Raw genomic sequence first — 27041 nt, 5'->3', positions numbered from 1 at the left:
GACACAGCAGAGAAGACGAGGGACCTTTATTTGACTGCACCAGGAGCGGCAGAGAACACGGGGCTAGATCCCTCTTTCCCTGCTACAGATGTCATAAAACCACAGCCAACTGTGGACCATAATGGTGTAGAGGGGACTATGAAGTGGAGGAGGCCATCAGAAGGTCCCAAGCCAAGACACTACCTTTTCTCTCTTCACTGTACTCATAGACCTTGGGAGGCTGATGGGCCAAACCTGCAAAGAATCACATAGAGACACTTTGATCTCCGACAATACTCAAATCGCAGTGAGCCACGGAGAGACGCTGAATCTTTGTTTCTTTGTTTCGGGTGGGCCTAGACCTTGGGAGCCTAAGAATGGTAGTGGTCATCTTCAGCATGACTGGGGTTGTTGAAAGCATGGGCGAACCCTATCACCTTGATTACCTTTATACTGTAGGAAAAAATGGAGGCAGGAGAGGGATAAACTTGTTCTTAGCTCCACCATTGGGCATCTGGTTCCCAACATCCCTCTTGCTCACATTGACGAGGGGAGAGAGTTTTTCCTCTCTCAGCTGGTGGAGGGAAAAGCTCTGCTCTAGTGAGCCCTCCCCAGTCAGATCTCTGAGCTTAGCCAGAACGGGAGTTTGTGGTGGAAAGAAGGAAACCGAAAGGGATCGGTCTTTGTTCTGAGAGTTTTGGGTGTGTTGGGGCAGGGTGGGCGGACACACAACATACAATTTATATTTAGACAAGCCACGCTTTTCCAGAGGGATGTGATTGCTTACGCGTCACATGGTGCATCCCAGACAAGTGTGATAACTGCAGGAGATTTAGGGGACAGCCTATTCAACGAGGTCTGTGGTGAACAGTCTTCATCTCTACCCTGTCTCTGAATTCTTTTACTTTCTCTTTTGGCTGGGAGGGAGGAATCTGGAGGTTTCTCTGTGGGTGGCAATAGCCTTGTGCGTACCCACCCCACTGTCCTGGGGGTAACACTGGAGAAGTTTCCAGGGTCAGGGTACAGCGCTTCCTTTGCCCATTGCTCCTCCTCCAGGTCCTGAGCCCCTCTCCTCGGTTCATTGGTTCACCGTGTGTGTAGACTGAGCAGGCAGGAGGAGGCAGGATCTGTGTCGTAAGAGCTGTTGTAGGAGGATGCTGCAGTGAGATACTCTTCCCTCTCATCTTGCCTGACTTTGCCAGTAAGGGTGCATGTGAGTGAGCATGCCGGTGTGCGTGCAGACCAGGGGACGGTCTGGAGGGGCCCGAGAGCTGCGCTGTTCAAAACGGAACATATCTGCAGCCAGCCAGAGAGGAGGTCAAACTCTGGGCGCAGGGCTGGAATGTAAGGGGCCAGGCAGTGGGTGGGGCTGAGGTTTCACCCTTCCTGGAAGCTTAGAAGGCTGTGCGGTGCCCTTTGGGGAAGGTGGGGCTGCTCAAAGCGAGTGTGCAAATTGCTGATGGATGCCCAGCAGATGGACCACGGAGAAAGGAACCTGCAAAACCCAAACTCTGGGCTGAGAAACACACGCATGTGAGTGTACGTCAGTGGTCAGACAACACCAGGAGACTGGCTAGAGAGTAGCATGGAGCCCTCAGCCCCAAAGCCTCATCTGATGTATCAGTCTGTGTTTGTAGTCTCCCAGATCCTTTGAGCTTCGGGTCGCATGAAACCCAGTCTGCTCATGCAGCCAACGTGTCTGGAAACACACAACACACGTGTCCGTCCCTTCCCTCCTTGCCCTCCCACACGCCTCGGCTCACCCAGGAGCAGCTGGAGCTCATCAGCATCTTCACATGTGCATGCGTGTGGTTTGGGGTTTCTTGAGTGGCTGTTTATGGCTACAGAATTGCCTGTTCCGGCTCTGTCACAGAAGGACCATCTGGCCTAAATCGACTGCTTCCTGACCTTTATCCACCCTGCCCTTGGTCTGCCCTTTTTCCACCCTGAAGACGCTCTCTGGCTCTCCATGTATTATTTCCTTTCCTCCTCTTTCTGTGCATTCTCCCCAACTGCATCTGCATCTCTAAGATGGGGAGGGGAAAAGAAGATGGGGAGGGGGCTCCAGATGAGAAGTTAGCTTTCATAGATGATTCCCGGAAGCACTTAACAGTGGTCTCCTCTGTCCTCTCATTCACTCTAAGGGTGATGGCATTCCTTTTCTCATGCCCACCCTACCGTTGCATCAGAAGCACTGGATTGTGGAACTTTGTAGTCAACTCTTTCTGCCCAGGGATGCTGTTGCTAGGGTTGACCTGCTTTTCAAATCCCAAGTAAGATAGGACACACAGGAAGTGCTCACCTCCAAGTACACAGGCTGCTAGGGACAGGCATCTCACCCGAGACACTCTGACATGGCTTACCCATGCTAGGACAAGAAGACCTGGCTTTGGTGATTCTTTGGTCTGGAGTGGGGGTCTCTGGGTACTCTTCCTCCCTTCGTCTTCCCTCCCTTTCTTTCTTGAGACAGGGTCTTACCAGTTGGTCGGGAACTTTCCATGTAGTCCAGGTAGGCCTTGAAGACACGGCAATCTTCCTATGGTAGGATTGCAGTCATGTATCCTCTCTCTGTGTGTTGTTCTCTGGATGGATGGGTGGATGGATGGATGGATGGATGGCTTCTTTTGAACAAAATCTCTCCTGCCCTCTGTGTGTGTGTGTGTGTGTGTGTGTGTGTGTGTGTGTGTGTGTGTGTGTGTGTGTGTGTGTGTGTGTGTGTCTGTGTGTGTGGAGTGTGTGTGTCTGTGTGTGTGTGAGTGTGTGTGTGTCTGTGTGTGTGTGTGTGTGTGTGTCTGTGTGTGTGTGTGTGTGTGTGTGTGTGTGTGTGTGTGTGTGTGTGTGAGTGTGTGTGTGTCTGTGTGTGTGTGTGTGTGTGTGTGTGTGTGTGTGTGTGTGTGTGTGTGTGTGTGTGTGTGTGTGAGTGTGTGTGTATGTGTGTGTGTGTCTGTGTGTGTGAGTGTGTGTGTGTGTGTGTGTGTGTGTGTGTGTGTGTGTGTGTGTGTGTGTGTCTCTGTGTGTGTGTGTGTGTGTGTTTGGTTTTTTGGAGACATGGTCTTACTAGGTCGTCTTGGTTAGGTTGGCCTAGGACTCAAAGAGATCAACCATCTGTGTCTCCCTCCATGCTCAGATTAAAGACATGTGTCACCATGCCCGCCTTTGGACCCATTCTTAAGCATCCATCTTTCTGTGACAAAGTGCTGAACCAAGAGCTTTTGTAGTGAGACCTGGCCTTCATCTCTGAGGGATGAAGAGCGAAGAAATCAAGGTAGAGGCAGGCAGACGGTAACAGTCATTGGCAGCCACCGACTGCTGCCGTTTATTAAGTGCTGGCCATCGTCTTCCGTACTTCATTGGCGTCATCTCATCTAATCCTGTAGCAAACCCATGAGTAAAATCCTGGCGTTGTCTCCTTTGTACAGCCGAGGGAAAGAAGACAGAGAGAGGTGCGGTCACTCACCCAAAATTCTGTAGGCAGTAACTGGAGGAGTGGGCCTGATCCAGGGCCCTCAACCTCAAGACTAATGCACATTCAACGTAGGGCAAACAAACAGAAGAGTTAGCTTGTAGATGGGGCGTACAGAGGGAATTTCATGCTGCATAACTGACACCATCCTGGGCCTGCTCCAGCTCTCTCACTTCCTGAGCAGAGCGGAGGCAGATCTCCTGACCTGGCTCCTGGGTGGGGAGCAGCCCAGAGGTGCCTTGATTTCCTTTTCTTCTGTGCTAACTGTCAGGGTTTCCTGGGGGAAAGGAGAAAGTCTTGGGGGTTCCAGGTTAATTCTCGTTGCCGGAAGCAAATGTCCAGCCACAATTCTTTGTCCTGTTACTCTTTCTTCCTGTTGCCTCTACAGTGTGGGCTGGAGAGGGAGGAGGGTTTGGCTAATACGGTTGTCAGACAGCTGCGACTCCCTTTAAAAAAAAAACTTTAAAAAACAAGGATGTTTTCTTGCATAACCACAGACCAATTAGCAAACGCTGGAAACGCGACATTGCTACAATTCTATTATCTGATATACAGTCCAAATTTCACTTTACACTTAACCTAAAAACGTCATTCAAAGCTATTCCAGGATCAGCACCCCCGCTCTTATCTGGCTTGAGCCTTTCTCGGTTGCTCATACCCTGTCTTTGCTGCGTCTTTCTGGTCTTTTCCAGTGGCCACCTCCTGCTCTTGTACCTCAGCCCTGGCTGGGTTACCAAGGATAAGCATCTTGAGGCCTCTTTCTCAGGCCTAAAATTTAAATGTGGGTGGGGTTGAGGCGCACCAAAAAAAAAATTCACCAAACAGGATGAATAATTTTTTTTTTAGCTTGAAAAGATTTATTTATTTATGCATGTGAATGTTTTGCTAGCATACAGGTCTATGCACCACGCATGAGCCAGGTGCCCATGACAGTCAGAAGAGGGTGGCAGATCTCCTGGAACTGGAGCTTCCAATGTGAGCCATCCACCGTGTGAGCGCTAGGAATTGAACCCAGGTCCTCTGTAGTATCAACAAGTGCTCTAAGTCACTGAGCCATCTCTCTGGTCCCAAAATGGGTGTTTTAGTACAACGTTTAAAAAAAAAATCATGAAAAACCTTTGCCATTTTAAATCAGAGCAGTACCTCTCCAGGCCACACTGGAGCCCAAGGCCGAGGGAAAATGCCCTAAACACATAACTGCCTCGCCATGACACGTCGGTGTTCCTGCGTCTTTTTAATTATATTGCCACGGCAGTGGTGATGGGGTCCACTTGCTTGCCTCCCAAGGACCTGGGTTCTGTCAGCCATGAGGCAAAACAACCACTCTAGATTTGTCCCAGGGTGGTATAAATCTTGGTTGAGATTAGGGTACCCCTTAAACTTTGTACCCCTGTGCCCTGCAGGAGCGGTTTCTCCCCCTCCCAGGCATCCCATCCTCAGAACAAGGGAGAGAAAGGTAGGGCTCCCAGCCAGAGGCCCTGGCCAGAACAGAGGGAGGGTGTGGATGGAGAGGGGGGAGAGGAAGGGGACAGAGGCCTTTGGCTGGGAGCCTCTGGTCTAACAGCTTCCAGACCCACGAACAGCTTCCACACCCACTAGACTTCCGGCTAGGGAGTGGTGTTTGGTTGGCCTTTCCCCCTCTTCACATCGAGTGTGTGATCTAATTAGATCCCTGGCTCCCTGAGCCCTCCCCGTCCTGATACCACGGCTCCCTTTAGTTGATTCTCCTCCCACCCTGCTAGGCCTTTTGCTCTTCGTAGCCAGCCACTTTCAGAGCTCATGGTGGGTGTTGTCCACACCGGGGACTGAGTGAGCACAAGATGTGGGTCTGCACCCTCCAGGTCTCTGAGAGCCAAGCCAGGGTAGAGGGACACAGCCTTGCTCAGCTAGGAGGAAGACTGCAGTTGAAAAGACCCCAAGGTAGGTTGACTCATCCAAGACCCTGTCAGAGCTGTGTAGTCACGTGTGCTCATTTGTTTATTATGGTTGTGCGTACGTAGGATGTGGAGTGCAGATGCCTGCGTGCTGTAGGTGGTGCATGGAGGTCAGAGGACAGCTTTATGGAGTCGGTGCCCACTTCCACCTGTCCCTGGGTCCCAGAGATTGAACTAAGGTTGTCAAGCTTGCCCGGCAAGCGCCTTTACCCACGGAGCCATCGCACTGGCCCCTTGCTTCTGTGCTTCCTTGAGTTGGAAATCCCTTCCTGCCAGCCTCATGGGCCATAAAAGAATCAAATGAAGTGGTAGTGGGTGTTTGCTGAATCGTAAGGTTGTATTTGACATAATACAACCTTCTGTCATAAACAAGTGATCCTTTGTTTGTGTGTACACATTTGGGCCTGCCTGAATTACTTACTGCAGAGCCATGAGAAAAACACTGGCTGGTCAGGACCCCTGGCCATCCCTGCTGCTCGGCGCTGCTTCCATCGGAGGGAAGAGGACTCTAGGAGAGAAAGGCGGGCTTCTGCCCAGTCTCATTCCGTGTCTGAGCTCCATCCACACCTAAAACATAGGGCGTGCGTGCAGCAGGAGGAAGAAAGTTTGCCTAAAGCCTTTTCAAGTGAAGGCTTTTCTTTTTTATACTTTTACTCAACTATAGTGGACATAAAAAATGGCGCATAGGTTTAGAGGCTAACGCAATATCTGCTGTGAGACATTCTGCCTTTTTAAATTTTGGGGATAAAGATTTTACTATGTAGCCCAGGCTGGCTCCAAATCTGTAATCTTCTTATCATAATGAAGATAATGAAGAACAGGGTAAGATACCTCAGTGCAAGGTCTTAGGCTCAGCCTCTAGTTCAGCCAGAGAGAGAGAGAGAGAGAGAGAGAGAGAGAGAGAGAGAGAGAGAGAGAGAGAGAGAGAGAGTCAGTCCCATCACTCCCCCCAAAATGCTTCCTGTCTCTTTTGTAATCCCCGTTCCACCCTGTCCTCAGGCTACCCTGGTCTACTTTCTGCCACTGTAGATTAGCTTGCAATTTTTAAAGCATTTTATAATAGAACCTTACAGTGTGTACTCTCTTTTGGAAAGGTCTGGGCTCTTTCACTCAGCGTAATTGTTTTGAGACCCGTCTATTTCCTTTCGTTGCCTACATGAGTAATTTATTCTCTTGCCGAGTGCCACCCTGTCCTGTGGCTTCGTGCTGTGTTCACAGGTTTGTGATAGTTGTTTTCAGCTTGGAGCTATCGGGTAAAGGTGCTGTGAGCATTGCTGTATATGTCTTTGTGTAGACACAGGCTGTAATTCCTCTTCATAAATATGTAGGAGTGGGATGGATGGGCTCTAGGGCGACTGCATCTAATTTCTTAGGAAACAGCCTGCTGCCCCCTCCCCGAGAGATGCACCATTCCTCTCTGTTCCAGAGCCTCTACCTGCTGGACCACTGGCCATTGGTCAGTCTTTCAGTTTTAGTTGTTCTAAAACTACCGGCACTCCCACACATTGGATGTACACACGGCGTCTCATGATTGATACTACGTGCACTTCCTATGTCTCCCTTGGTGGTGCTTACTGCCTCCATATAAGTTGTGTGCCCTCTATGTGTTCTTGTGGAAGTCTCATGTCAGTTCTATAGGTGGGATTCTCTTTAATGGCCTTTCGTTTCTGGGACAATGTCTTTTTAAGAACGACATCTTTTATTTGGTATTTATTTTATTGAGTTCTTCGACAACCCCAAAGTCTCTGAGATTTTTCTCTCATTTTTTTTTCTCTAGAAATGTACTTTTAGCTCTTGTTCTTGGGACTATGATCTATTTAATTGGTTGAGTTTATGGTAGTAGGGCTTGTTTTTTTCGTAAGATTTATTTTGTGTGTGTGTGTGTATGTATGTATGTGTGTGCACACGTGCACATGCACACACGCATGTACATGCAGGCATGTGTGTTCCTAATACTCTTGGAGGTCAGAAGAGGGCATCGGATCCCAGGGACTAGAGTTACGGATAGTTGGGAGTAACCATATGGATGCCGGGAATCGAACCCTGGTCCTCTGCAAGAGCAGCCAGTGTCCTTAACATCTGAGGCATCTTTCCAGTTCCCTGAGGGTTTTTCCCCCTCTCTGGTTGGTTGGTTGGTTGGCATGTGGATCTACTATTGGTCCAGTGCCATGTATTGAAATCATCTTTATGTCTTGCTCAAAACAAATTTATCATAAATGGATTTATTTATTTATAGGGATAAGGACAGGGGTTTCAGGAAAGAGAGGAAGAATCTGCCTATCTGGTGGCAGCTCCCCCCACCGCCCCCCTCCAGGTCCTCCTTTCCCTTTGGACCAAAGCCCTACAGAAGGCTCCTTCCTTTCTCTTTCCCCGTCAACACTGGCTGGAGGCTGGCTGGTCCCAGCAAGAAAGAGGACCAGTCAGTCTCTGTCTCTGGGTGACTCCGCCCTTTCTTGATCCATCTTACAGCTCCCATCTTCCCTCCCCCCTTTTCTTCTGTGGTAGGACTTGAACTCAGGCCCTCTCTCGCGCTAGGCTGGTGCTCTACCATGGAGCTATATTCTCAGCCCCGCCACCTCCTTCTCCATCTGCTTTCACCCCTCCTTAGACCTGCTATGTAGCCAAAGATGATCCTGAATTTCAATCTTCCCGAGCTTCTGCACTTCCCACCTCTCCTTCCCTCACCCCCAGTGCCGGGATAGACTTGCACCACTTAGTGCTGGGGACTAAACCCAGAGCCCGTGTGTACCAGGCAAGCCTTCTGCCAACCGAGCTGCACGTGGAGCCTCAGGTTTTGTTTTTATGATACATAGTCTCATTTGGCTCAGGCAGCCCCGTGATCTCTCCACCTTTGTCTCCTGAGCGCTAGGAGCTATTCTTCTTAAGAGTTTTCTGATTAGAATGTTCTAAAGTCCTTTGAATTTCCGTGTCAATTTTAGATTTTATCTTGTCTCAGTTTTTATTAAAAGAACTTACTGGGTTTTGTTGCATCGATAGAAAATACTGGGGGAGTAGATAGATGTCTTAATAATATTGTCCTCTGACCCAAGAAAAACAATTTCTCCTTCTTTATCTAATTCCTCTCAGTAGTGACTTATGCTTTTCAGCACGTAGATTTCGCATCTCTTGTCAAGCTTAGCCTCGAGCATTTAGTATCTTCCCACTATTATAAATGGCGTTTTTACTGCTTGTTGCTAGTATGGGGAAATACAACTAACATTATACCCCAAGCGTCGCCCTACCCCTTCAACTGCAGTTCAACCTAAGGGGCTGGGTGTCTGCCTGATACCATGAGCTTCTAAACCGTCCTCTGAAAGCCCCAACATCTTGCTCTGTTGAAATCTTTTCAGGAGTGGCCCAGAGACAGCCATGAAGGTAAGGCGAGGAGGAGGAAGGGGGTCGCAGTACATTCAAACCCTGCATAAAACACCCAGAGAGATGTGAATGGAGCTCCTTTAAGAAACCAGTGCGAGCTAGGCTCCAGGCGACTGGGGAGGCATTACTAAGATAAGATAAGGACCCCTGGCTGTTGTGAATGAGGGTCCTGAGCCGCAGTGGCTGGCTTACTGATAGGCAAACAGGAACCAAGGTGATAAGGAAAATTGCCAGTTACTAAACCTGGCTGGCTGAGGCAGAGCTCTCATGCCTCTGGGGCTGTCAAGAAGCTGGGTGCCAGCTATGTGTGTGCAGCAGAAGGAGCGTGCATCCTGCTCTCCTATGATAGTCCAGTCATGCTCACACCAGCAGCAGCAGCAATGACGACCACAAACCGCAGGTAGGCTTCACGTGTGAAGGTGCCGTGCTCCCTAGGCAGTACCGGCACATGCCCGTTGCGTTTCTTGCGCTCTTGAGGGATGCTCTGATTTTGCCTCAGCCTCAAGGTGGAGTTAGAGACTACCTGATTTCTCCCCCCTCAATCTAGGAAAATGTTGGCAAGGGACTCTCTCACCAGCCGAGCAAGCAGGGAACTGCTTGTTCATTTGCGCGTTTCTGCATAGATTTGCATGTGCCCTACACAGAGACACTGTTTCTGCTGGATTTAGAGTTTTCTTAAGCCGGTCTCCTATTTTTAAAGAGAGAAAGTGGGATTCTCGTCTCTCCCCAAGCCTGCCTACCTGTCACCTGCGGGTTGTTCCAAAGATGCACCAATGATTTCTAGAACTTTAGAATGTAAAGAATACATGCTTTGCACATAAAGAATACTGTGCTCGCACAGTTCTTTACCTGTTGGTGTTTCCCCTTCTTAGTCTTCCCAAAGCCCCCTCTCTTTCCTGAGTAGAGCAGAGGAGTAGGGGGAGGAGGAGGAGAAGAAGAAGGAAAAGAAGAACCGTTTAACTCAGCAGCAAGTGTTCAGTGGCTTAGGAAGCCTCCAGGATTCTGTCCTTGGAGCACCTAGAGGCATCCCCAGGGCCTAGATGGCCTTCTCTCTGCTTCTGTCCCAGGGCCATGAATGCCATGACTACTTTTGTCTGCATACTCTCCTCCAGGAATAAATAAAAAATATCATCCCTCCCCCCGTATCCTGGCTTCTCTATTGGCCTGCCTGGCAAATATTTCATAATGTGGGCTCATCCAATTGGGCACCATGCCAGAGTTAAGCGCCTCAGGTTGTAGGCGTGCTCCAATTAGGTGAGGAGACCTGGGTGGGACTCCCGGGCCTTGCTCTCCTCCTCAAGGGAGGCAGCAGCATTATGAAGGTAGATGGCAGCCAGCTAAGAGTTGCCACTCACTCAGGGCTTGGCAAAGGGGACAGGACGGTCCAGCAGCTGGATCGTGGCAGCCCAGCCCTGAAGGGGTTAAGGCCAGTCAGCATGTGCGGCTGTTAATGATTGCTGTCCACAGGGACCTGCTGGGTATTAAAGGGAAACCTTTCCCTACCCCTGAGTGTGAAAGGGGTTAGAGGCAGCAGAGACTAGGGATCGCACGGAGCTGGTGAGTAAAGTGCCTGTTGGTTGGGTATATGTTTGTCTCTGTGGCTCTGGAGCCGGTGAGGAAACGCGAGCTGTGTGTGCTCAATCAGCTAGAGGGGGCTTCTGTCACACCACAAACGATTTTCAGCTGGGCCAGGCTCTAGGCTCATCCCCTTTTGTGAGAAGGGACTCTTCAGAATGGGCGACCCTCACAGTCTGAGATGCAGCTGCTTAGAGCCTGCCCTGCGGAAGAGACAATGGTTTCTCGAAACCACCCTGTGTACAAAGCCCAGAGGCTCGCTCTTCCCTCTCTGAGCCATTGTCTCCAGAGAAGGGCCAGGATCTCTGAGCAAAGGAGGCTCACAGGGATACAGCGGTAGGAGATGGGGACAGTATGCTTGTAAAAGGTACACAGTGGGTAAGCTGTGGACAGGAGCAGGCAGACACACTGAAGGCAGAATTGGGGATGAACTGGTCACTCATTAAAAGGCTAAGTTTTCATTTGGGAGTGAAAGTGAAATCTAAAAAAAAAAAAACAAATCTTTTGCTTTTAGGTTTGTTGTCCCTTCTCTGTAACTTCCTCCTGGAAGTGTGTCCCCTCACCTTAGGTAGTGCTAGTGCTTCTTGACACCTTCTGGTAACATGACCAAGAGTATGGACAGAAGTTCTTGGCTTTGTAAGAGGCAATGGGTGCAGTGCCTGCAGAGGTGTGTTTGTGTGTATGAGTGTGTGTGTATTTGTGTGTATGTGAGTGTATTTGTATGTGTGTGTATGTGATCTGTGTCTGTGTGTGTGAATGTATGTGTGTGTCTTATATGCTTATATGACTTTTTAAAAAGGAATTGTCATCAAAGAAGAAATGTTGACACACACCCCTCCCCCCTTGGCTAAGAGCTCTTTTGTTCCCCCTACCCCCATCTCTCTTGGGAGGAAGATGATTGGATGACATAATGTCTATGGTGGCCCCACCTGCATGGGGACTGTCTCTGGATCAGGGCACTTGCCATGCTGGTCTTCAAGGCAGATTTGAGAGACAGGGTAAACTCAACCCTCAGTGGCTCTGCCACAATGCTTCCTTCTGGTGGGGTTTCCAGGAGGCAAACAGAAACCAGGACAATAAGAGGGAGGTGCTGGCCACTAAGCCCAGGAGGCCAGGAGCAGAAGGAGCCAAGTTTCTGGGCAGTTGAGGCCAAGAAAGAGGGGGAAGTAGAATGTAGGAGAGGAATGGACAGACTGGCCCTGTGTGCCTCGTATTCAGATTGTCAGCCACAAATGCAATCGGACAGCCTTTATCTAACACTCTCCGGGGAATTGCAGAGGAACTGCTCTACCCAGTGGGGTGGATGTCACCTGTGGGTTTGCCACACATGCTCAGAAGGACCTCTCGCTTGGTTTCTGTGCTTGAGCTGTGAACTAGAGCCCTGTGTTTTTGTTTTGCACTGGGCCTCTCAGCAGAACAGCCTTGCTCCAACAGGTAGGTGTGGGCAGGCTTGTCTGTAACTGGGGTGTCACTGACCGAAGCTAACATTGTCTTGCTTGGGAAGCACTGGGAAGTGGCCTGGGCACTAGGACTGGGAGCCCTTTCCTTTCTCTGAGACCATTTCCCTCCCGTCTAGTGTTTATCCCTGGCACCTGCTCCTTGGCTATTTTCATAGACTGAGGTTACATCACTGGTGACTCGCTCTCCAGGGCCCTAGGTCTGCATGGGGGAGGGGCAAGGGTGGGGAAGATCAGAGAAGGAAGGAAGGAAGGAAGGAAGGAAGGAAGGAAGGAAGGAAGGAAGGAAGGAAGGATCCTAAGACTGCCTATCTGGTGGCAGCTCCTCTCTCTCTCTCTCTCTCTCTCTCTCTCTCTCTCTCTCTCTCTCTCTCTCTCCAGGTCCTCCTTTCCCTTTGGACCAAAGGCCTACAGAAGGCTCCTTCCTTTCTCTTTCCCCGTCAACACTGGCTGGAGGCTGGCTGGTCCCAGCAGGAAAGAGGGCCAGTCAGTCTCTGTCTCTAAGTGACTCCGCCCTTTCTTGATCCATCTTACAGCTCCCCATCTCCTTCAATTATTAGAATCTTTTCTAAGCGTGTTCCTCTGGCCCTATGCCAAAAAAAAAAAAAAAAAAAAGGCTCTTGGTAGTGATAATTCCCGACTGTGGAGTCTTAATGCATTGATTTAAGAGCCACTGGATCATTAAAACTTACTGTAAATGGATTTTCCTTTTTTCAAAACAGGGTCTCACCATGTGGCCCTAGCTGACCTGAAACTCACTACACAGACCAGGCTGGCCTTGAACTCACAGAGAATCTCCTGCCCCTCCACTGCCCAGATTAAAGCTCTGCCACCTTTGATTGGATTTTGGAATGTGTCAACCTTTTTAAAGACAAGATTTCTGTTCCAGGCTAGCCATGAGCTCTTGGTCATTGTGCCCTCATCTCTCATGGGATTACAGCATGTGTGGACCACTATGTCCAGTCTTGATTTTTAATGTTTACCTCTCTGTTGTAGATGGTGGGCAAATTTTCCATTCTTGTTTGTCTAGTTTGGGACTGTAACGGGCCTTGTATTTCCGAGGATACAAGCATTTAGCCATTGCTGGAAGGGTAAAGTGGTTTGGAGTTGTCCCATATAATCCAAAATTGTCAACTGCTGGGAGGAGCAGATTAGCACTGTCTATGAAAAATGATGTTCTACCATGATGAGATGGTCTGTGATGGTCCCGTCTAGTATGTCAGCCTCCATGGTTACTAAGCCTGAGTGCAGTTTGGCTAATCTGAGGCACTGAAATTTTAATGCTTTTAAAACTTAATAATAAAAATGTGAGTCTGACTAGTGACCACCAGACTAGATGGTACAGATGTGGAGTGCTGTAGTGACCATCAGACTGGATGATACAGATGTGGCGTGTTGTAGTGACCATCAGACTGGATGATACAGATGTGGAGTGCTGTAGTGACCATCAGACTGGATGGTACAGATGTGGAGTGCTGTAGTGACCATCAGACTGGAGGGTACAGATGTGGGGTGCTGCTTTCTTTATTAATGATTGTCACACCAGCCACTAACTGAGCAGTTGTTATATGTAAGTTCTCTCCAAAATGCTTTATGATTTTCTTTTATTTTTTTAAGACAGGATTTCTCTGTGTATATCTTGACTGTGTATATAGTGCCTGACTATCTTGGCACTCCCTCTTTAGACCAGCCTAGCCTTGAACTCACAGAGATCCCCCTGCCTCTGCCTCCTAAGTGCTGGAATTAAAGGTGTGCACCACCACTTCCTAGCTCTGCATGATTTTATTTAATGTCCCCCACCCCCAGCAGCCCCAGTCTTGCTCTGTGTAACAGAATGAAAAACTGAAACCCAGAGACACAAACTGAGTTAGTCACAGAGGCTCCTGACTGAGATCAATGGTTCCACCCTTTTCCTGAAGGAGAATCTGCCCAAGGTGCTGGGACAGCTTCCTCTACAAGCTCTCCAAGACCTTTCCAGATCTCGGACCACAAGGGTGCTCTTAAAGTGACGTTCAGCACACAGGGCCCTCCTGGACCTGGACAGGCATTCTGGGTGGGTCCAGGCTTGATTCTCGTTTCAGCTCTTATTGGAGCCTCCACACATCAGTAAGACAGGGAGACAGCTCTACCCTTGGCAAGCTCCCAAGAGGCATCAGAAGTTCCAAACCCCTCTCTCCTTGCAGTCAGAACTTCCCACCACCCATCTCTCAGTCTGAATGAAGCCCCCCAGGGAAGTCTCAGAGACTAGGCTTCTTGGCCGGTGAGGGACAACGCTAGCTTTGCCTTCATTTCTGCCTTGGCATCTGATCCTCATGTGCCACCAGGTAGGAGCACCAACCCCCATGCCCAACCCCCCATCCAGCAGCTGTCTAGGCTCCTGCCTGCCAGCTCCAGGAGATTTATGTCTGTGTAATCTTTCCTAGACGAAGTCTCGGCTCTATGATCAATCAGAGCTGCCAGGGGAAGGCGGTCCCTGTCCCACCTCTCCACCAAACACTCCTTCAGCCCTGTGTAGGAGATGAGGATCTAGCACAGCTCTAAAGACTTAGGCTGGGGCTGGAGAGATGGCTCAGTGGTTAAGAGCACTGACTGCTCTTCCAGAGGTCCTGAGTTCAATTCCCAGCAACCACATGGTGGCTCACAACCATCTGTAATGGGATCTGATGCCCTCTTCTGGCATGTGTGAAGACAGCAACAGTGTTCACATATACATAAAATAAATAAATAAATCTTAAAAAAAAAAAAAAAAAAAAGACTTAGGCTATGGGCAGTTAGGAGGTGACTGTTCTAACTTACCCTGCACCCAGACACTCATCACCCCACTGGGAACCCCCACCCACATCCTGCACTGTCTCCAGACTTCCAGCTGGCAGATGTTAACAATGAAAGGGTTTGTAGCTGCTGTGTTCTTGGAGTCTTGTGAAACCAGAGTCTTCCGCTCAACTATGAGGCTGGGGAGTGGGGCTGGGGATTTAGCTCAGCGGTAGAGCGCTTACCTAGGAAGCCCAAGGCCCTGGGTTCGGTCCCCAGCTCTGAAAAAAAAAAAAAAAAAAGAACCAAAGGGGGAGGCTGGGGAGTGGGGGGTGCAGAGAGACTGACAGGAGGGCCCAGGGAAACTCAAGGAGACTGCTGCTTTGCCTGTCACTGTGGCCAGGATAAACCTTGTCCTCTTGACCCCTCCCTAGGCCTTACCTACCTCAGTCCAAGGTAAGGATAAGACAGCAAGGAACTTTATATTCTTCATCCTGCACCCCATTCGTAGCAGTAGGGCCTATTTTTCCTGCTGTCTGGTCCAGTAGGAAGGAAGGCATCACTAAGTACTGTTGTTTTCTTGTAAAAAAAAAAAAAAAAAAAAAAAAAGGAGGAGACAGGCATCGAACAGCTTGACAGCCTCAAGCTGCTGGGTGGGGAACAAGAAGGCATGGGATGCTTCTGAGGATGTGGAAGCAGGGTTGTCAGGCTGGCTGGTTACTGTCCAAACACTCACTATAAAAGTCCGCCCCATGGGGCAAGGAGGGTGGGGCTGCTGGCTGATCCCAGTGGGGCGCCAGGACCAGATCTGCTGAGTTAGGAATGATGCTTTGGCTGGCCTTCAGGAGAGCTGGAAGCAGAAGCTTGCCGCTGCCCTCAGCCTCCGAAGGCCCAGAGTTTGGGATCCAACACCCGCCGAGCTGAGGGAAGAAGCCTAATTAAGTATTGCTCTGCCCTGCCACCCCTGTGGATCCTGCTGACTGTTGGGAGGAGGCACCCTGGAGGCCAAGGGAAAGAAAGAATGGGGAGACAGGAAGAGAGGGAAGGGTTGGGAAGAAGCTGCAGGTAGGTTGGGGACGGGACCTGACCTCTCCTGCCATTTTCTGGCTTGGCTCTTCAGGAAGGCAGGGGAGGGAAAGTGGGGTCTTGCGGTTGCAGGTAACTCAGTTTCCTCCTCATTTTCCCTCCTTATCTCAACAAGAACAACAACATAGCATGGGGACAGCGAACGGACCTAGGCTGGGTTAAGGGGACATGCCCTATTTTGTGCATAGTGACTCCCGAGTCTCAGGACTGACAGCAGTTCTCACCAGTTTGACAGGTTATTATATCAAGACAGATGGACAGACAGACAGACAGACAGTGCCTCCACCCCTGGGATAATGCACAGTCATTTATTAGCCTGGTGCTCAGGCAGGGCCTGTGGCCAGGTTTAACCTCCCGGCTCTGTGTTATGGAGAGGTAGCCAGGCCCCAGACACTGGGCAGAGAGGCTAACTTAACCCCAGAGAGGCCTAGCAAACAGCTTCTCACCTGCTACCAGGAAGGAGCTACACAGATCATCTACCCAGACTTCCGCCGTCTTCCAGCAGACAGCTAGAACCCCATAGAGTAAAACAAATAATTTACAGAGAAGATAATTTGAAGTGTATAGGGTAGGAGAGTTGCAGGTTTGCCTGTAGAATTTCTTCCGCCCTAACTGAAGACTGTGTTCTGTCTTGTGCCCTGGCCTGCCCCCTCTCCTATGGTAGGAATAAGCTGACCATGCCATACAGCAGGAGGACAGCTGCATGGGCCAGCAGGGAGCACACCTAGGGCCCTGACTTGTGCTTACCCCATGTGTGTCTCCCTGGTAATTGAGACAACTCCCCTTTCTGAGGTAGGGGCTGAGATCTCTGAATTTCTCTGGCATCTCCTCCCTACTCTGACCGCCGCAGCTGGGGAAGGCGCCACCAATCGCCACTCAGGTTGGAGTGGAGCTCTAAGACAAGGCAAAAATGGACAGGCAGGGGTATCTGGGTCCTGTCCTCTGGACTCTCAGCCCAGGGTTCTAGCATGTTAAGCTGTTCTAAACTTGGTTGGGGTGGGGGCATACTCGCTGAGAGGAGACTGATGGACACGGTTCCCAGCACCTGGAGCCATTACTGTGCTCTGCATATGGAGAGGGGAGAGACGGTGATGTAGAAAGGGGAGGGAGGACCTTTCTACCTGAAGCCCCAGAGGTGCTGCCCTTATTCCTCCCTCTGATTTCTTCTCCATGCAGCAGCTGTAGGTAGAGCAGGGGCTGCTGTGGAGAGGGGTTGGCTAGGAAAGTGTTTTCTCCCAGAACAGCCAGGGAGCTTCAGGGATCCAGCAGTCTGGAGAGCTGGAAATGTAAACTGAGCCGGTTTTTAATTGGGACAGAATGCTGGGGCAGATAAGGCTCTTTGACAATGATGATGAGACCCAGACAGGGAAACAAGGCAAGAGCCAAGCTTCCCTCCTTAGCTGCAGACTCCTCCCTGCCATTAGACCCTGCAGGAATTTGCTGGCTTGGAAAAAGAAGGGATTGGGAGGGCTGGTCCCCTGCCCCATCTCCACTCCTCCACTCCTAGCCACCTATATCCTGCAGAACTGGTGATAGGCATTCCAAGCTTGGGGCAACATGGCCAAAGCTGACTCTGTCAGCCGATTCTCAGAGTCTATGGAGACAAAGCTTCTTGGTACAATGGGGTGGAAGGGGTGGAGTGTATTCTTCAGGTTTTCAAAGTTTATCACAGCGGGAGCTCTTGACACTATCCTGGGGAGGAGTGTGCATGCGGCGTGCGTGCGTGCGTGCGTGCGTGCGTGCTCATGCACATGCTTGTGTCCATGCTTGTGTCCATGCATGTTTGCACAGGGCAATGAAGATGTAGGTTTTAACTGTGTGGTCCTAGGTGCACACCACACAGGAGCTGTGGCTATCTTTTTTTTTTTTTTTCTTTTTTTCGGAGCTGGGGGCCGAACCCAGGGCCTTGCGCTTGCTAGGCAAGCGCTCTACCACTGAGCTAAATCCCCAACCCCAACCACAGAAATGCCCTAACAAGGTGGAGGGAAGGGTTGAGTCTTGGCACTTGGTGTGGCTGTCCCAGTCCTTCCTCATCTCCCTCCTCATTTTGATTCCTGTGTCCTCATCTGTCTTTGGCTCCCTTGCTCCTGTATCCAGTGAGTTTCTTGATCATTTTCAAGGATGGCCACTGTGTGTTGGGCATGAAGTATTTCACACTGAAGGTTTGCAGGGATTCATTGATCGAATTAGAAAAGAGGCCTTGTCCGCACGTGAGCAAACCAAGGGCCAAACAGGTGAGGCCATACTGCAGACTCCATGTGTGCTACCTGGAAGACCGACCTGCCCAGTTCCCTTTCTGCTGGCACTCCCAGTGAGCTACTGAGAAGTGACCACCTCCCGGGAAACTGAAAATCAAGGGTGTTCTTTCTTCTGCTGCCAAATCTTGACTTCCTGATTTTTGCACTCTGGGGAGTGGAATTTGAAAGGTCCAGTTGGGTCTGTCCTTAGCCATCTGCCTTGAGAAGGGGAAGCTTTTTTTTTTTGACATCTCTAAGGCTAGTAAAGAGGGAGAAGAAAATGGTTTCCTTTAAAAAATATTCCATACCTGGTAAATTTTCCCTGCTATCTAACTTAAGATAAAGACCTGTCATTCTGCGCAGGGGACTGGCGAGGAACACCAGGCAGGCCTTCTGTGCTCTGACTTAACCCTGAGGACTTGGGGGCTCTTTTTGCCTAGGAGTCTGTGTTCCCCATCCCCACCCCCTTGTGCTGTCTCCGAATAGCACCTGAGAAGTAATTTAACTTGAGCAAAGGCTGTGGGAGGCCCCTGAGCTCAGCTTGAAGACAGGGGGGATATTTTTGCCTCCTAGAGGAAGAAAACTCGTGTTCCCAATGCACCCCACCCCTCCCCCTCCTGCTCATAGGAGCTTAATTTTCTTCTCCTCCTAATGAAGATGGATGAAAGCCAAGCTGTATATTCAGGGGGAGCCAGTCAGGGAAGCTGAGTGAGGGGGCGAGGGGACAGAAACCGAGCTTCCCTCCTGGAGAGGAAGTAATTAATTGTGAGAGCTAAGGTAGGGAAGCCCTTGATAATGGAATATCAGCCTCCAAATGCAGGTGGCTAAAAATGACACCAGAGCATTGGGGAGTCTCTTTTTATCAGTTCGTTTGTACATTCAACAAAAACTTTATCGAGTACCTATGATAGGCAGACAGGGAACTCAAGGCGCCTGGAAAGGTTCTGGCTCGAGGAACTGGAGACAGGTTCAAGCCCAAATCTAAGGCTTCCTGCCACCAAGATAAATCATTTACCAAAGTCCCACTGATTGGCTGAATACATTGACCTTTTGGATTAAGGATTAGCTGTTTAAATATCAACAGCTGTGACCCCAGTTACACCTTGCCAGCTCGGCTCCTCAGGGGTTAAATAATAATGCTGCCCATTTGTTTTTCTGTTTACTGTTCCCATTGTTCCTCTGACCTCAGTCCAAACAATTAGATCAGTCCCGCCCTCTGGAGCGGCTACCGTGATATCACAGAGTTGCCATAACAACAGACTATGAGGTCAACATTATGCCTGGGTGCTGCAAAACGAAGCACCTTGGTTAGCAAGGAACCTGTCTCTGAAGAGGAGCTGAAACTTTGCATCACAGCATCTTGGCTGTTTAAGATGACATTGAGCCTGGGTCCTCCTCTGCTGGGATCCTTTACAAACCTCCAAAGCACGTACGAGCATTGGTAAGAGCTTGTGGGGAGGCAGGGGGATAAAAAGGTGACCTTCAAAAGGCCTTGCAAGAATCCTAAAGCACGGAGGACAGCGAGGAAGAGATTTGACTAGCCTTGACCTATGGAAAATTCGGGGAGGTTAACATCCATGCAAATCTCCTAGCAGCCGAGCAGATCTGACAGTTAGCAGCTGGAATTTATCATCTTGCATCTGGGAAGATTTGCAACGATTGATATACAATGACCAACCCCCCCCCCCACACACACACACACGCCTGCCCCAGTCCCTGCCCTCTTCCTCACCAGCCTTGGGAGGAAGGTTTTCTTCCACTGAGTAAAGAAGCTGATCTATGCCAGCAGCTGGGACTCCACTAACAGCCTGCCCATCCACTTGGTCTGTGTGTGTCCAGCTCCTTACCGGCTGGACCAGCACGTCCGGAGGGCCAGCGAGCCACGCTGCTGGAGAGGCCAGCGGTCCAGGCCGCTTGCAGAGCCGCTCCGTGTATCACGCTCCTGTCTGTCTAGATGTGAGCTGGGCAGGCTGAGAGAAGAGAACGGAGACTTCTTCGGTTCTCTTCAGCTTCACGGCAACAGTAACAGCCAATGAACCTGGAGCTTCCTTTAACCCTCAGAAGGGCTTGGAAGGTCTCTGACAAGCAAGCAGGTTTGCAGCCCCAGAGCCTGTATCTGGGCTGGAAGCTGGAGAGGCTGGAGCACCTTCTCTCTGCAGGTCGGGCTGGCATGAGTCTCCGTGCAGATGGGAATGCAGCCCGCGCTCCTCCGCCCGCCCAGCTGCTCAGTGTCCTCAGCTCAGTGAGGTCGGACTACCTGGAAGCTATACACCTGCTCCATGCACGCCTCTCTCCATTCCTGCAGTTCCGTCTTGTGAACCTGAACTGGGAGGAGGCCCTCTCTTCATTTATTCTGCCTCCAGACCTCTAACTATAGCATCACAGGCAAATGCTAGGAAGTTAAAGCCACAGGCCCCCTAGGGCACCTGGGCTACCCCTCCCATTGCCCAGAGAGAACCCTGCCCCTGTTCTCCAGTGCTAGAGCCAGGAAGAAAGGGCAACCCATGGAGTCTGCCCCAGCTCGCCCTGCGTCTCTGCCACAGCATTGAGAACTGGATCCAAGGACTTACTTCTCAGAGGGATGTTAGCAGCAGGGTGGCTGGTGGCTCCTTGGAGGCTGCCGAACTGGGGACTGAGTTTCCAAAGAGGATGTTGAAGTTTCGGGCTGATCGACGGGTCAGGTAGGGATTTCCTCTGTGGACCCGGAGCCTCGTGAAATGGCGGCAAGCCGAGTTGGTCGCTCATCCTGTTTGAATTTGGGGCTTGGTGGCGGTAAGGGGGTCTGCTGGAGATAGCCGGGACCCAGAAGGAGAGTAGTTAGGTCAGTGGCTACTGCATTGCAGTGCCTGTGGAGGGGAGGTTATTTTGAAATTGGTAGCAGTGGGTGGAAGAGTGCATTGTTTGTAGGGTTGCTGGGTAGAAGGCTTAGGCCAGGGAGAGGTGTGCCATGCCCTGGAAAACTGAGCTAAGCAACAGCAGACTGCTTCTCTCTCTCTCTCTCTCTCTCTCTCTCTCTCTCTCTCTCTCTCTCTCTCTCTCTCTGTGTGTGTGTGTGTGTGTGTGTGTGTGTGTGTGTGTGTGTGTGTGTGTCTCTGAATAACTGCCTGCAGGGTGCTCCTGGAAACACTGAATAAAAGGTGCCCGGAGGGCTTGGGCGGGTAGGAAGGAGGTAGACATTCTACACATTGGACAAAACAGGGACTTGGGCATTGCAAGGATGTTCATTGTTTCTGATTGCTACCCTCAGCCCTGTAGGGAGCCAGAGCCAGAGAGATGAGGGTAAGGGGCAGGTACTCTTCCCTGTAGAGATCCCCTGTGGTCAAATTGAGGAACCATCCTTGTAAGATTCAGGTAGGAGGAATGACTATAGTTTCAGAACTAGAGGGGTAGCTGACCGGGGTACTGAGTCTAAACCCAGGTCTGATGGATGCTGGTCAGGTTTTAGGTCGAGCTCAAGTTATAGACTCCGGGTTTCCAAAGAGACCGAAACGGTTGCCTGCTGTACCTCTTTCTCCTGCATATCTACGGTTCTGATCTGAGCAGCAATGGCTGGGCACAGGAATGAAAACCACCCTTTGATATTATCTTTAGCTCCAGCTGGGGTGTGTCCTGGAGTGCTGGGGGAGTGTGGAAAAGACCAAGCAAAACGCGCTTGGCTCAGCTCTGGCTGGGTAGAGGTCGGCTGAGCAGAAGGCCAGCTCTTTGCCACGGGTGTTCTTAAGCCTCTGTTTTAGCAGCTTCTGTCCCCATGCTTGCTCTTTTGGTCATCTGGAACCTGTGCTGGGCTCTCTAAGTATATCTGAAGAGGTATCTGGGAGGAGAGCCTATTAACTAATCTAGCCCCCGTGGGCTAGACACTACCACGTCCTCACCACCCAGGAGCAGGCTTGACATCCTGTCAGCCAGAGGTCCTTTCTCCCGATGCTCCCATCCGCCTCCATCCCAGCCCCTGGGACTTGTTCTCCCCAGCTTCCTGGCAGGCTTTCTGCATAACTCCCAGTCCCACTCTTAGCCATAGCCATAACCTTAATTAGATCCAACCGTTAGGCCAGAACTGACCTTTGATGCTTGGCAGATCCTGAGGGCTCTACAATATCCAGTAGCCTCTTAACGGGAGACCATGGTCTTTGAGTGGGGCTGCGTCCCAGCTCCCAGCTCAATCTTGGAGTTTCTGAGTTTCCTGATGGAGCAAGGAGAGGAGTCCAAGGTCACAAGAGAGTTTTTCCAGCAAATTATGAGCAAGCATTTTCTGTGTGGCAAGCGCTGTCCCTGAGAGAGACGCTGCTGCATGAAATCTCAACTGTGTCAAACTCAGGGCTGGAAAGCCCCTTGTCACCCTCCCTCCCATCCCCAAGGTGGCCACTGGATGCATTGAGGAAAGCTTGCTGACAGCCTGGGATCTCTAGCAGGTGGTTAGGTTTCATCCTCTGTCCAACCCCGCCCACCTGCATCCTCCAGGACTCTAGCCCAGGCATTCCCCTCACCCTCATGACCCCGCTGGGGAAACAGAGCCACAGCTCCTTCTATGGCCTGCCCACTTTTGGCTGTGACTCTGCCCTCCACAACTGATGGCAGCTCTCTCCCCACTCTTCTCCTCCACAGCCACAATGAAAGACGCAACACATTTCGACACCCAGTGACTGGCCAGATCCCAGAGGAGAACAAAAAGTTTGACTTGAAAACGTAAGTTCCCCGCTGCTTGCTTTCTGTCCTTTGTCACTTCTGTCCATCCGTCTGTCCTCTGCTACTGTGTGTAGGTGGGGCAGGGGAGGTCCTCACCACCTCTGACCACATCTCATGACTCCTCACCATGATTCTCGAGTTCTGGCAGGGAACAGGTTGGAAGAGTCCCTGGGAGCCCCTGGAGGTAGCACAGGGGAATCTGATAGAATCCAGAGATCTAAATGCTCCTGCTACACTATGAATCCTGCCTGACTGATGGGGGAGGGATAGTTCATAGACCACTGACCCATCGTGCCTTGACCAATGATTTTTTTTCACCCTCTGGGATCAAGTATATGCCATTGAACCTTTAAAATAGAAGGCTGAAGGCCTGCTGGTTCATACCTGTAGTCCCAGGTTTTGGGAGCCTGAGGCTAGAGGATCTTGATTTCTAGGCCAGCCTGTGTCAAAATAAGGTACAGAGTTAACAGGCAATCTATCATCACAGAGTCTAGGGTTTTAAACATACATGAACAGGAGAAACCTACACGGGGAGGCACAGCCTATGATCCCAGAATTTGGTAAGCAGAGGCAGGAGAGCCAAGAGTTCAAGATCATCCTCAGCCACATGGTGAGTCTGAAGCCAGTCTGGGCTGTGTGAGACTCCCCTGTCTTAAACAAACAAGAAAAGCAAATACGCCAGAGCCATAAATAAACGGAGAAGAAGAGGGATATCCCCTGGGGAGAAGCAAAGGAGACCCTGACATGACTTCCACACAGCACCGAGACTTGGGGTTTTGTGCTGCTGCTGGGGCAGTGGGGACAGGGCGGGGCAGGGATGGCGCTTTGGTCGCTGGCTCTGACTCTCTCCCTTTCTTCTGTTGACTCGAATTCAGATCGGCCTTGGACATGTCCAACAAAACAGGTGGGAAACGTTCTGCTACCATCAACAGCGACGTAGCCAACCACAGCATGGTGTCTGAGGTACCTCCAGAGCGACCCAACATCCGGGTAAGTCAAGCTGCACCCCGCCCCCCCTCTGCAAACTGTCAGGCAGGAAATGCTTCCAGTTAAGAGGACGTCAGGATCCTCAGGAAAACCCTTGCTTGCCTAGCACATCCATAAACTCCAGTGGGCGGGCAAGGCGGGACAGGAACCCAGGGCAGAGTGAAGGGAAGAAGCTCAGACAAGTACCTTACAGAACAGGAGGCTCCACGAGGGGTTCTTGCCCTCCTGGTCTTTGAAACGGAATAACACTTTGTGGGAGGTGTTTTCCAGTAGTGTAGGGTGTCAAGCAGCATCCTGACCCCTGCCCTATAGATGCCAATGGTCCTCACCAAAAATGCCTGCGGATGTTGTCAGTGTCCTCTGGGGATAGAATCTCCCATTCTCCTAAGGACCACGGTCCTAAGGGCACAGCAAGAGATCCACCCCATGAAAGATGAGTTGATGGGGGTGGAGTCGGCATGGGAGGAGGAGGAAAGGGGGCCTCAGAAGACAAAGTCACGGGAGAGAAGGGAGCGGAATGTGTCCTTCGGACTTTGAGAAGCAGTTTGAGATGATTGATGAGCACAGAAAATTGAGAGGGGATGGGAAAGGAGATGTAGAAAGAGCAAACAGGGGAACCGCTAAGTGAGCAGCTGCAGACCACCATGTGTGCATGCAGGGGAGCACTCTCCAAGAGCCAAGCGTGTGTTCCGTGTGTGTACGAGCAAGGGTGCATTGAAAACACAATTGTGCACACTGCAGAATCTGAGAAACATGTTACTTATGTAAAACGGACAAAGAGGAAGAGCAGGTGTGCGTATTTATAGACATATCTGCAGCAGGAGTGTAGCCATGGACAGGACACCCGATTTTGGGTCACTGGCTGCCCTTAGGGAAGAGAAAGGTAACGAGACTGAGCTTCAAAGGGAGGCTTAGCTCTACTGCCTTTTCTTATTAGGGGGGAAAAAAACAACAGAAAGCGATGGTTGTCGCGCTATTCTCTGCTTTTCTGAAACACTTGAAATGGTTCGGAAAGTGTTTCTAATCTTTGTGTGTGAGGAAGTTGTGTACAGTTGTACATGCCACAGTGGAGGATGCTGTGTCTAGGACCATAGAGATGCCGCTCTCTCCTCTCCCTCTCTCTCTCTCTCTCTCTCTATATATATATATATATATATATATATATATATATATATATATATGTGTGTGTGTGTGTGTGTGTGTGTGTGTGTGTGTGTGTGTGTGTGTGTATGTTGTTTTTGAGACAGGGTTTCTCTGTGTAGCCCTGGCTCTCCTGGAACTCACTTTGTAGACAAGGCTGACCTTGACCTCATATAGATCTCTGCCTCCTGAGTGCTGAGACCTAAAGGCCTGTGCCACCATGCTCAGCTCAAACCTTGTTTTTAAAGACAGCGTGAGTCTCTCACTGAAGCTGGAATTCACTGAAGAACCAAGGACCTTCCTGTCCCTTCCTCTCTAATGCTAAGATTACAGGCTCACCTTACAGCACCTACCTTTATAAAAAACATACTTAATATTTTAAATTATATGTTTATGTCTGTGTGAGTATACATACACACACATGCACACATGTGTGTGTGTATGTGTGATTGACTGATTGATTGTGTATTATGACAAAACCAGAAGAAGAGCCTCAGGAAGGATGCTAGTTAGTATTGCCCGTTGTTTAAGATTGGCCAGAACCGGGGGTTGGGGATTTAGCCCAGTGGTAGAGCGCTTGCCTAGGAAGCGCAAGGCCCTGGGTTCGGTCCCCAGCTCCGAAAAAAAGAACCAAAAAAAAAAAAAAAAAAGATTGGCCAGAACCTGAAAATAGCCCCAATTAAATCAATGACATTGTAAGAGCCGTTCCAGAAAGGGTGTGTGTGTGTGTGTGTGTGTGTGTGTGTGTGTGTGTGTGTGTGTGTGTGTGTGTGTGTGTGTACAGGCTGTCTCTCTCTTTTTTTTTTAAAGATTTATTCATTTATTATCTATAAGTACACTGTAGCTGTCTTCAGACACACCAGAAGAGGGCATTGGATCCCATTACAGATGGTTGTGAGCCACCATGTGATTGCTGGGAATTGAACTCAGGACCCTCTGGAAGAGCAGTTGGTGCTCTTAACCGCTGAGCCATCTCTCCAGCCCGTGCATGCTGTCTCTTAGCTATCTTTTCATTGCCATAATAATACCTGACAGAAATAATGTGATGATGATGTACTTGGCTCACAGTTTGAGAGGGTCTCAGTCATCATGCTGGGAAAAGCAGACTGAGTGACAGGATGCATGGCAGAGACTGCCCACGTTATGCAGTCCAAGAAGCAGAGAAAGGGGCGGGTCTGAGACCAGGTGTATCCTTCAAAGCCCACTCTCTGCACGTAACCTACTCCCACCAGCTAGACCTCACCTCTTCAGGGTTCCACAGCCTTCCATAAGACTGGAAACCCCACCAACTGAGGACCAAGTGTTCAAGATATAGATGCCTTTAGGGGATATTTCACATTCAAACTGTAACAGGGAGGTTTTGGAATCTAGGGAGGAAAAGGGATGAGGCTCTTCCCAGTAGCTTAACCTAGAAGAGAAAGAGGGACTTGCAATAATAGACAGGGAATGAAAACTTGAAGCTTAAGGTGTGTGAGGGATTGAGAGAGATGCTTTCACATGGAGAGCTCTGGCTGAGTAGCAGCTAGAAGAAGAGATCTTGAAGGTAGGTGTGTGTGTGTGTGTGTGTGTGTGTGTGTGTGTGTGTGTATGTGTGTGTGTGTTTGTGTGTGCGCGCACACGCGTGCGCACGTGCATTCATGTGTATCTGTAAGTTCGAGGCTAGCCTTTTCTTTCTTTCTTTCTCTCTTTCTTTCTTTCTCCCTCTCTTTCTTTCTTTCTTTCTTTCTTTGTTTTTTAGTATAGAATAGAGTTTATTCAGGGTGGCGGGGGGGTGTTGATAGGATAGTAGAGACAGAGAAAGGCAGAGAGAGTAGAGTAGAGGCAGGCCATGAGCAGGAGGAGAGAGAGGGGGGATGGGAATAGGGAGAGAGGGGGGCAGGGTGAGAGGCCAGAGCAAGAGCAAGAAGGCCAGAGCAAGTGAGGCCAGCCTTTTCTACAAAGAGAGTTCCAGGACAGCCAGGGATACACAGAGAAACCCTGTCTCAAACAAACAAACAAACAAAAAAAGGCATCCTCAAGAGTGGTTAGAATTCAGTGGCAATCCCATGTCTTTATGGTAAGGAGGGAGCTGACACTCAAATTCTTAGACTAAACAAAACAACAACAAACAACCCACAGCAATCTGCTTTGTGAGCAGTAACGGGAAGGGTTAGGCTGAGCAGTCTGTAGAGTGCTCAGGGAAGGCAGATTGTTGCTGCCAGACACAGGAGGAGCAACATGTCCATGTGGTGGTGAAGAGCCAGAGGACACTGTCCACCCTCCGAGCTCTGTGGGCTCTCTGGTGTGACAGAGGAACAGGACGCAGAGCAGATGATACAGGGAAGTACTGGAAGCCTATGCAAGAGGTGGCAGTGAGGAGAGCCGGGGGCTGCCA

At 50.2% G+C, this 27041-nt stretch overlaps 1 protein-coding gene across 1 annotated transcript in view; it reads left to right on the top strand.

The window, feature by feature from the left end:
• The window catches only part of Plekha6 (pleckstrin homology domain containing A6), a 98251-nt gene that overhangs the window by 30392 nt on the left and 40818 nt on the right, over window positions 1–27041 (top strand). Inside the window, exons 2-3 of the mRNA XM_032914991.1 lie at window positions 22460–22540; window positions 23416–23530. Coding sequence (XP_032770882.1) covers window positions 23429–23530 — 102 coding nt within the window. The 5' untranslated portion in view covers window positions 22460–22540; window positions 23416–23428. The remainder of the gene's footprint in view (window positions 1–22459; window positions 22541–23415; window positions 23531–27041) is intronic.

This window comes from Rattus rattus, chromosome 10 (genome assembly GCF_011064425.1).
Source record: "Rattus rattus isolate New Zealand chromosome 10, Rrattus_CSIRO_v1, whole genome shotgun sequence".
NCBI lineage: Eukaryota > Metazoa > Chordata > Mammalia > Rodentia > Muridae > Rattus > Rattus rattus.
The sequence above is the reverse complement of the archived record's forward strand: the minus strand, read 5'-3'. Positions and strand labels throughout refer to the sequence as shown.